The sequence below is a fragment of the Melopsittacus undulatus genome, chromosome 6, assembly GCF_012275295.1.
Source record: "Melopsittacus undulatus isolate bMelUnd1 chromosome 6, bMelUnd1.mat.Z, whole genome shotgun sequence".
Lineage (NCBI taxonomy): Eukaryota > Metazoa > Chordata > Aves > Psittaciformes > Psittaculidae > Melopsittacus > Melopsittacus undulatus.
Window position 1 is genome coordinate 57,188,661 of NC_047532.1, and position 10,629 is coordinate 57,199,289.

At 51.7% G+C, this 10,629-nt stretch overlaps 1 protein-coding gene and 1 non-coding gene across 2 annotated transcripts; one reads left to right on the forward strand and one right to left on the reverse strand.

Moving 5' to 3' along the window:
* The first annotated feature begins 2,406 nt into the window (after nt 1-2,406).
* On the forward strand, nt 2,407-2,525 carry LOC115945496 (5S ribosomal RNA). The gene has a single exon (XR_004079823.1). It is a non-coding gene; the product is annotated as a 5S ribosomal RNA (ribosomal RNA).
* A 342-nt stretch (nt 2,526-2,867) lies between these two features.
* On the reverse strand, nt 2,868-7,062 carry LOC101875361 (autoimmune regulator). Its single transcript, XM_031043657.2, has 12 exons — nt 6,838-7,062; nt 6,584-6,758; nt 6,348-6,494; nt 6,189-6,260; nt 5,984-6,097; nt 5,758-5,882; nt 5,516-5,593; nt 5,092-5,207; nt 4,809-5,018; nt 4,609-4,705; nt 3,325-3,393; nt 2,868-3,161 (listed from the first exon to the last, which is right to left on the reverse strand). Exons 1-12 carry the CDS (start codon nt 6,976-6,978, stop codon nt 3,081-3,083), a joined length of 1,425 nt encoding a protein of 474 aa, XP_030899517.2. The 5' UTR covers nt 6,979-7,062; the 3' UTR covers nt 2,868-3,080.
* Nucleotides 7,063-10,629: the final 3,567 nt, after the last annotated feature.

Consider the following 10,629-nt stretch of genomic DNA (forward strand, 5'->3'; position numbering starts at 1 on the left):
CCTTGCACTCACTGAAGTGCAGGTAATTTTTAGTGAAAAAGTCTGTTTTATCACATCAAAGTCTATCATCTCTCACTGTGCTAAAGCAAAGTCATGCTTCTTTTCACTGAAAACCATGGAAAGGGAACACGATCATGCTCCCATTAGCCTTCTCATCATTGCATGTGATAGATGGATCTATACAAACACAGTACAAACCTCACAATTTTTACAATTAGATGGTTATTCTACTGAACATATGTAAGATATAGATCAAAAGAGTGTCATAAGATAGGTCTAGGGAAAATATAATAACATTTGAAAGCATGCAATTAGGAGGACTAACATCCAAGATTTTTTTATTATCAGCATTATCTAAGATATCACAGTAATTCATCATAAAATAAACTCACTTTGCAAAAAAAGCACAGAAGATGGTAGAATAAAAACATGTTTATGGAACAAAAGAAGATTGATTAATCAGAGCAACAGTAAAAGAAATAAGATTGAATTGAGCTCTTACTGCTCAATTCTGTCTTATTTCTATATATCAATTTCTTTAATATGATTTGCCTAAATAGAGTTTTGTTTAGTTTGTTTTAAAAAGGGGTTTTCTATTAAAAAATGAAAACGACACGCTAGTAAATCAATAAGAATAAGACTGTAAGACAGGCTTTTCAGTGCCAAAGTATCTGTAGCTGAGTTTATAAGTGCTATGAAATCAGGAGTACTTCATATACTGCAAGATACTTGCCTGAATAGAAACAAAGACATTCTGAGCTTCTTCTGTCCCCAGAAGCACAGCTTTCAATGCACACTGACCTTGCAAACCAGCAGCACACTCAGGGCTGGCATGGGGACAAGCCAAGCTCACTGGGCTTGGGGAAATACTTGTTTCTGTTTAAAGAGATCTACATTCTGCCAGAAGTTACTCACTCCAAACCACTCTCAGCTCACTCCCTCTGCCCTTTCCCTTCTCTCACTTTCCGAGTTACTCGGAAGAAGTTGCACTAGAGACACACTTTTCCAGCCCATTGCCCAGAGCAGTTTTTCCCTGCTCACCTTACATTCTGCCTCTGCAAACACCTGTGTTGTCTTCCCAGAGCACACCTTGATGAGGTGTTTGTTTGCTTTTGCAGATTCTCATTGCTTAAATTTTCCCTCAGGTTAGTTTGTCCATTGTACACTGAGCATAAGTTAATGGCAGAGTGCTAAGCTTCAGGCCTGGCCTGCTTGTCAAAAGATGCAGTTGATGTGAAATTCTCCTTTCACCACACAGGAAACTGCAAGGTAAGAGATGATATCCTGAAGGGTAAGGACTAGCAAGAGCCATGTATCTACAGAGAGAAAGCATTTCACAGGACTTGAATGAAGGATGATGTGAAAGCTGTCCCCTACGAGGGCTCTTTCCTTTTTCAGTGTGTTAGGGTGCTGTGTTTACAACCCTATAGCCCCATCCCCTGCAAGAAGCCTTCCATACCCACCTCTAGAGCAGCAGACAAGTTGTGCATGACATGAGTGGCACATCACCAACTCCAGGAGACACCAGATCTCCCTCACTGTGTTACAGGATGACCAATCAACCTTGTGCACTGAACCCATTTTCCATGCTTTTCACAAGACAAGGCTGCCAAGCAGTTCATTGAGCTCAGGTCAGAAGGAGAATCTATTTGCTTACAGAGCAGAGAGGACCACTTATCTGTTTTCCTTCATCTGCATTTTAAAAACAAGCTAGAAACAAGCAACCCACTTCCTTGCATGCTCTGCCTTCCAAAGGAAGGCCTGATCTATGGCTCCTTCTGACCTGGTGTGAGGCACAAAGCCAGCCAGGTCCCATCTTGCTCCAATCACTCAAGCTCATTAAGTCCAGATGAGGCCATGCTGAATATACTGCAGGCAGCCCCCTCCTCAGGCCATCAGGTGCTATGTTCACACCTTCACAAGCTCTTTCTCACTTCCACTTCTCCTGTAAACACATGAAACCATTTCCATTCTTAAGGCATATTGTTTCTGGAGCATTTGCTAGGATCTGAGATATCTATGGCCATGTAAACAAATTGCCTGCTCCAAACTGAAGCCTGATGCTTCTGCAGTGTGCCCTGTATCATCACCTGAAGCAAAGGAACATGGTTCCCTGTCAGACTGGTACAATTCATAAGTGAAAACAAAGATCCACAGTGCTGGGCAAGAGCATGTTGTGCACTTGTGCACAACTGAGAAGAATGTAATATTTTCTTGTACCCAGCCTTTAGTCGAGTGCACGTACAGCAAAGGAGTATGTGGCTGAGGTAGCTGTGTTCCTCTCCAAGGAGTGCCAGCAGGGCTGGAGTGCATCACAAAGGTGTCAGTGGCTTCGGGCGCTGGGGCTGAGTGCGGATCGGGAGGGTGTGCAGAGGGCCTGAGTGCGATGGAGGCAGAGAAAAGACTGCCTACGGCCACACCACCCTGAAAACGCCCGATCTCGCCTGATCTCGGAAGCTAAGCAGGGTCGGACTCGGTTAGTACTTGGATGGGAGACCGCCTGGGAATCCCGGGTGCTGTCGGCTTTTGCCAGCCGACAGGGGACCCTGCGAGTCATGTCAGCCGCTTTTTTTCTTGCTGGGGTATTGCGAAGGGGCAGGTCGGCGGGGGGCGCCCGTGCCGTGTTTCTGGGGGACTCACAAGGCCAAGTAGTAATCCCACCACTTGGAGGGAAATAATACAGACAAAACAGAAAGAATGTCGCTGGGGAGCAGCAACATTAGCGGCACTTTGATGGGTGGGATTTAATTTTTTATTTTTTTTTCTCTGCTGTTCAGTCTTTTAAGTACTTTCGGCTTTTTTTACACCTAAGCTTAAAATATTTTGTATAGTTTTAAAATAATTTTCCCTTGTTGTATATTCTCTGATCATGATGTTTATTTATCCTGTCCACACTTTACCTAGAGTCGTCAGCTGTACCCACATTTCTGGACTTGTCTCCGTAGTTGGAGTGCTGGCTTGATGGTCACAGTGTCTGATGCTGTTACTTGTTTTCAGGGGTGCCATCATGCTTCTGCAGTTCCTGCAGCAACGCCATTCCACAGCCTGTGCTGTGGGAGCTGCCTTCAGGGCAGCAGGCACTAGGCGAAGAGCCCATGGGTGTCTGCAAGGGGCCGTGCCATGCTTTGGAATGCCCACTGCAGGATCCCGTCCCAGGCACCCTGCAGGACAGCCCCAAGGTCGTTATCCAGATCCAGAATTCCTGCCCCCTTGTCTGTCCTGTCTATCTCTACCTTGCCCCCTCCCTAACATCATCCTGTAGGTCACGTTGGAGACATAGTCCCCTGAATGGACTATGCCTCTTGCTATTCGTTAGTGCCATACCTCACCCAGGAGGGCGTCAAGCTCATTCCTGCCCAGCACAGGGTCACTGCCAAGGGAGCCATCCTCTGCCTGCAGGAGGAGACACATCTTGTCAGCTTTCCTGCCTGCCCTCTCCCTGCAGCCCTTGGGTCAAGGCTGGTTGACTGGGTTCAATCTGTCACTTCGTGCAGCCTCATATCATGCCCCATGTCTCTAGCCCCCTACCCCCCTCACCTCCCTCCCCAGTACAGCTTAATAGAATAGTTTAGGTTTGAAAGGACTGTAAGATCATCTAGTTCCATCCTGCCTGCCATGGGCAGGAGTGCCTCAGCCTAGACCATGTCACCCAAGGCTTCATCCAACCTGGTCTTGAACACTGCCAGGGATGGAGCATTCACAGCCTCCCTGGGCAACCGATTCCAGTACCTCACCACCCTAACAGTAAAGAATTTCTTCCTTAGATCCAGTCTAAACCCCTGCTGTTTAAGCTTCAACCCATTACCCCTTGTCCTGTCACTACAGTCCCTAATGAATAGTCCCTCCCCAGCATCCCTGTAGGCCCCCTTCAGATACTGGAAGGCTGCTATGAGGTCTCCATGCAGCCTTCTCTTCTCCAGGCTGAACAGCCCCAACTTTCTCAGCCTGTCTTCATATGGGAGGTGCTCCAGTCCCCTGATCATCCTCGTGGCCCTCCTCTGGACTTGTTCTAACAGTTCCATGTCCTTTCTATGTTGAGGACACCAGAACTGCACACAATACTCCAAGTGAGGTCTCACAAGAGCAGAGTAGAGGGGCAGGATCACCTCCTTCGACCTGCTGGTCACGCTCCTCTTGATGCAGCCCAGGATACGGTTGGCTTTCTGGGCTGTGAGTGCACACTGCTGGCTCATGTTCATTTTCTCATTGACTAACACCCCCAAGTCCTTCTCCGCAGGGCTGCTCCGAATCTCTTCTCTGCCCAACCTGTAGCTGTGCCTGGGATTGCTCTGACCCAGGTGTAGGACATTGCACTTGTCATGGTTAAACTTCATAAGGCTGGCACTGGCCTATCTCGTAGAACTTGAGCAGTGTGGCTAGAGCTCTTGCCAGTGAAGACTGAGACAAAGAAGTCATTGAGAACCTCAGTCTTCTCCAAATCAAGGACAGCCAGTTCTCTGGTTCACTAAATTGCCTCCAGGAACAGTCAGCCAGTCCCTCACCCAGCCTGAGATAACATTCCTCAGCCTTATCATTCCCTTTGTACCCATCACTACTGCCTCACCCAGCTTGTTTTCCTCCATGGGGCTAGTTGCTGGTGGTACCAACCTTTGCTGCCTGTAGTGGGTGGTTGCTGGCCACTGTGGTGCTCTCCAGCCTACCTGTGTCTGGGGTGGTCACACAGGATGGGCATAGCAGCAGCCTCCTACAACCAGGAGGGGTGACAGAGACCATCAGTGTAGCCTCCCCCTTCCCAGCCATGGGGGGATTTAAGGCTAGGATGTGGGGGATGATGACAGGAGACTCACCTGGGGTCCCTGCTGGGTGCAGAGCAGTGTTGGGGTGCAGGGATCTGGGTGAAGCAATGGCTGCAGACACCGCCATCACCTCCGCTGCCCTGGGCTCCACATGCCTCCTCCCCCAGGGTGTCCGGGGTTCTCTCCACAGCTGCATTCACCTCCTGCAGCCTGCTTGACTCAGCCGCAGTCGCCACACAAGAGCCACACTGCCATGTCCCACTGCAGAGCCAAAGCCAGGCAGTGAGGGACAGCCAGAGTAGCACCGGGGTCCTGATGGCACCCTGTGGCTCACCTGGGGACACGGGGCAATGGGGGTACCAGGCAGGCGAGGTGGAAGGCCCTGGGGCAGCCATCACAGCAGATGAGCTCACCACCGTCACCGCACACCGCACACTCGTCCTCGTTCTCCTGGCCCAGGGGAGCAGGCGGGGGGTCACCACCAGCCAGCAGACTGCAGCAGTGCTGGGGCTCATGCTGGAGAGGGACCCTAGAGCCTGTCATCCCCATCACCCTTTCCCCTTGCATCACCCATCCTGCACCAAACACACCAACTCCAGTCAGGGTGGGAATTGCCTGTTTCTGGGGAGTTGTAGCCTTGTGATGGCTGGCAGCTAAGCCCCAGGTTGCCTGTGCTCAGCTGAGCAAAGGGACATGCAAGGGACACTCCAATGGTCCCTGTTTCACCAGGTGCCTCTCAGGGATGCACAGGGGCTCACCTGGTGTGGCACAGGGTCCTGGCTGTGCACAGTGGGTGTCAGCAGCTGGTCCTGGGGGTGCATTCGGGGCTCCCCACTCTACAGACAAGACAAGCAAGGGGTCTGGGGGAGCTGCTGGGACAGCCTGGCATGGGTGGACACTCCCAGGCCATGGTCATGCTGCCAGGCAGGGACAACCCGCTGCCATAGCCTTGGGCAGCTGCAGAAGTGGGGGGTGAAAGCAGGTGGGGAGGAGTCTGTACACTTTGGGATGCCTTGGGCTGGGCAGGAGGCCTCAGGCTGCGGCTTCTGCTCCTGGCACCCGGCTCCTCACAGGTGGCTGTGGCATACAGCTCGTCCCCAGCTTTGCTGCCCACTTTGGAGCTGCCTGCAAGAGGCCAACAGCAGTGCCCTTACTTCCACCCCTCCTCCTGGGGGCATCTTCTGGATCTGGGAGGCTAAACTGGGTGGGATGTTAGCTGGTCCTACCTGGTTCCAGTGTGTGTTTGATGAGGATGCCCTTGATGGTCCCTTGAGTGACAGGCACCTCACTGCTTGCCACAGCCACTGCTCTCTGCACAGAGGTGGCTGCTGCCTGGAGGGCTGCAGGCAGGGATTGGCTTAGCGGAGCAGGCATCAACTGCAGGCAAACAGTGCCCAGGCAGACACTGCCCCATTGGGGTTAGGCACTCACCACCGCCACGAGGGGCATGAAGGGCATCCACACCCTCTGGCTTCTTCACAGTCCTCACCTTCACCAGGGGCCCTGCAGGGTTGTGAGGGTGGGCATCAGGGAACACTGCACCTCAGGGATCCCCCCAGCACATCTCCATCCCACTATGTATCTCCATACCAGGGCTGGCAGTGTGCTGTGGGGAGGGCTGCACAGCTCGGGCTCCATCCCGCTCCTCAAGTGCTCTCCTCTTGCCTTGGGGTCTGTGCGGTGCCATGGGGCTGGGGGAGAGACGCCTGCCACGGTGCTGCCGCCCCAGCTCCACCTCTGTGAAGGGGACAGGCACAGCTGTGCCTGGGTGTCACCCCTGCCCACCAGCAAAGCCGGGAAGGGAGCCAGGGATGCCCTCCTGCTACCTCTGGGGAAGGCACTGCGGAGGGGCCGGAGTCGTGTGTACCGCTCCAGGTTGTAGTCCTTGAAGAGCACTTCCCAGAAGTCCCGGATGGCAGCAGTGTCTTGGCCCAACAGCCAGGTGAGCAGTCCATGGAAGGCACGGTGGGAACCCTCATGCTCCGTTCGGCTCAGCGTCTCCTACCGGTGCCATCACAGCCTGTCGGTGACATCAGCCAGCCCCATGGCGTGGCCATCGTCTCCCACCCTGCAGCCTCACCTTGAAGATGTGCTCGGGGACAACATCGTGGTCAGCTAAGGCATGCAGCAGCGGGAAGATGTCATCCACTGCCATGGCAATCTCAGTGCGGTGCAGCTTCAGCAGGCGCCACAGGTCCCCCTCACCACCCGGCCCTGCCATGCTGCGGAGATGCTGCTGGGGATGAGCAGCCTTCCCCAACACTCCCCTTTAATATGCCCTGGCCACCAACAGTGGAAACCTTATCAGGCTCCTGCAGACCCACTCATTTCTGTATGAGGCCATGTAACCTGAGATTGTTCCTCTCGACATCAGCTCACCATTGGCATGTCTGGGCTTGCCCCCATGGCACCGCTGCACCCCCAGCACTGGGATTTGGGGTCAGGCTGCCCTCCAGCTCAGGGCATTAAGAGTGGTGTTAGCGTGAAGGACAGCCAACACTGCAATGACCACCCCTGGGTGGCCAGGGAGAGCAGGTCTGTAGGGTCCTGGCACAGGGACTCCTGCCTCTCTTGTCTCTGTGGCTGGCCAGGCATTGCCCCAAAATTTCTGGACTTTCCGCAGGACCTGCTTCTCTCATTCAAGAACTCAGCCCCAGAGCACGTGGGAAGCATTGCTCTGAGCAGGGGAAAATGGGAATGTTTGCCCTGGCTGCCTGCAAACCACCAATAGGAAAGCACTGACACCAAACGTGTGAACAGGTACAATCAGGAAAGCTGAAAAAGCAAACAGCCCACTTGAAGCATGGCATCGCTGCCTTCCAGCCTGCCAGTGCCACAAACAAGGCCAGGGATTACGTGGGCAGGCACTGCTTGCAGCTCCTAAACACCCACTCCCGGAAATTGGGCAATAAAGTGATTTCACTGGATATACACAATTGTAAAAACCTTGGAACTGGTGCAAACTGGTTTTTTGGGAGCACCGGGCATAGATAAGTCTGTGGGACTGGCTGCTCTGCTAGCACATGTCCAGGAAAGAGAAAGCTCCAAAGCTCCTATCCCAATTCTGGTATCTGCTGGCTCCAAAGCTGTGCCAGAAGGAAGCGGCTGCTGTTTAGAAACTTCTGAAGAATAACAAGACAACATCTTCTGTGAGAGCAGGAAATACCCTCATACACATCTACTTAATAAATTAAGGTGTTTACCCATGGAAACACCCACCCCGGAGCTCCCTTCAGCATTTGGGGTGAGTCTTCCCACAGAGGCACTGGGAGAAATGGAATTGGGGTCAGGCAGGTGACCTTCTAGGTTCCCATGCCCCACACAGGAATTTTAGTTCCCAGTTCTGCCGTGGTGGGGATGGCATTGTCACTGCCTGATGCACCCCTTTACCCCCCAAAACACGGGAGTCAGGAGAAATGGGAGCTGGAGCTCCCTGCAGCCCAGCCACAGACACTGAGCACAAGCCTGTCAATGACACATTCTCACAGCTCTGCTCCACCCTTCCCAAGAAAACCATTTTCCCCAGTGTTCCACCTGCAGGGCCAAAATGCATCACCATGACCGTGTATTAAGCTGTCCGGTGCCTCTAGGACAAGACCCTGGTGCTCGCCCCAGGGCAGCCCACGGTTGTCCCCTCCCCAGGCCCACCCACCCACAGTTAGGGCAGCTCCTTCCAGGTCAGGCACTGCACAATGCAGCTGTGAGTCATGAGCCCACAACACTGGGCTCAGACTTGTGTTAAATTCCAGCCTTTTGACTGTTTCTGTGCTCTGAATCACAGACAGTTTTCCACTCAGCAGTGCAGTGATTTGCATTTTGGGTTATTATTTTTGTGTTTCTTCTTCCCCTTTCTGAAATGCTACACAGAAAGTAGAGCAGCAGCTTCCAGGTGCCACGTTAAGAGGCATTTACATCCTGATGTATTCAGGTGGGTATTTCTGTATGTCCTTGCTTAGAGCAGACCTTGGCAGCTGGAAGGTACTTGTAAGGGCCATGAAAAGTCAGTGTTTACTTGCAGAGGGGTGTAAAGTCCTCCCTGGGGCTGGCATGAGCCCTGCCTAGCTGTGAAGGCCCAAGGTTGAGGAACAGAGGAGCCTGGCCATGGTTTCAGCTTTTCTGTTGCTCCCCTTGCAGAGACCAGAGGAAAAGGTTCAAGCTAGGTCAGCTCAATCTGAGCTGAACTCTGTGAAGGCTGAAGGTTTCTCCACACCCAGTTAAATCAGCAACTCGGCCCCCAGCAAAAACATAAGTAGCCCTGGAATGCACACCAATTCCCTCCTCCTGTGAAAAGCTGTTGAAGCACACAGGCCCTTTCCAGCATGACTTTCTTTCCCATTTCCTTTCCAAGTCAAGGTCTCATGCTGCAAACTTTTGGTCTCTTGGACATCCCTTGCTTGGTGCTCATCTCATACAACAGGTCCCTGAACCAGGCAGGAGAGAACAGGCAGAAATGGGGAATCCTCCCCTGGGATCATGCCAGGAAGGCAGGCCACCTCGCTCCCCTTGTCTCAGATACCGATCTCTCCATGCCTCAAGCATGCTGGGTGAAATGCTGCCACCATGCTCAGAGGTTTCATCCCTCTGCCCTTACCTGCGGCTGCTTGAGCACTGTTGGTACAAAAGGGCTCTAGGTAGGCCTCAAATCCTAGACTCCCATTTCTAGCAGCTCCCCTCCTGCTGCCCCATGCAGTCCAGCTGAGAGTAGGTCCAGCTGCAGCTCCTCCAAGAGCCTGGGAGGGAGAGCTGGAGTAGAGGTGGTTTATTTTAGCTTCAGTTTCCTCTTTTCTCCCCCTTTAGAAAGAAGAAACAAAAGCCCAGAGGTATGTTATATTAATTTATTTGGGACACACCAAAAAGGAAAGTCAACAACTGTCAACGTACAAAAGTACAGAATCCTGGGACAAGATTTACCGTCCTGATTAAAAAGGCACCATGGTCCCAAAGAAGTAATCAGAATACATCATTTAGAAATTTCCCTCCCTTGTTGCAGCAGAAACAGAGCCAGGCTTTGGCTCTATCCACAGTCAAACCCAGTTTAAAATAAAAACAATTTAAATGCAATGAACACTGCTCAGCCTGTACAGGATCTCATGGTAAGAATCACAGCCTAGAGGATGGTTGGACTTATTTAAAACAGCAAAGGTGACTGACTCATCACTAATAACTTAGGAAGACTGCAGACTTTTGATGTTTTCAGCTCAACTTTCTGTAACACATGTCAGTTCAACCAAAACTAGCAGGCTGAGCTTGGGGCTTCTGGATGAAATGTAATTCCCTGTGGCAAACAGGAAGTCAAGATTCGACAACCTTTAATTCCCTGAATCCCTGAAAAATCATAAAACACTACACAGCTGTGTTCCATATTCGAGTCAACCCTGGTGGATTTGCTTTACACACAAGCATTTATACTATCAGCTATATTTGTAATACAAAGGGGGGTTTACAGCAGTTATGTTAAAAAACATGTACTTCGGCGAGGTCCGAGCTTGGCTATATTCCCTGCTGAAACAGAGCTGCTGGTGTAAAAGCCCAGTGAGAGGCTCAAGTCCAGCACCTCAGGGCTGGAAGGCAAATAGTTCAAACGTGACATAAGCTGCATGGGGAAGTCAGTGAAGCACGTCAGAGAGAGGAGGAGAGGGAGGGCTGCAAATGCTCAAGCAGCAGAGGCTGAAGGGTGCTGCAGAACGTGGGTGCGTGCTATTAAACCTGTAACGACACACTACGGGTGATGCAGAATACACTGAGTTCACTACATATTTTGGAGCAACTTACCGTGAAGAACTTCTCAGAGATATGGAATAAGGATCCCGGCAATGACTAATGAGCAAGGTCACTGGGAAGCCGATGCATGGCTCAGAGCCGGATGGATCCG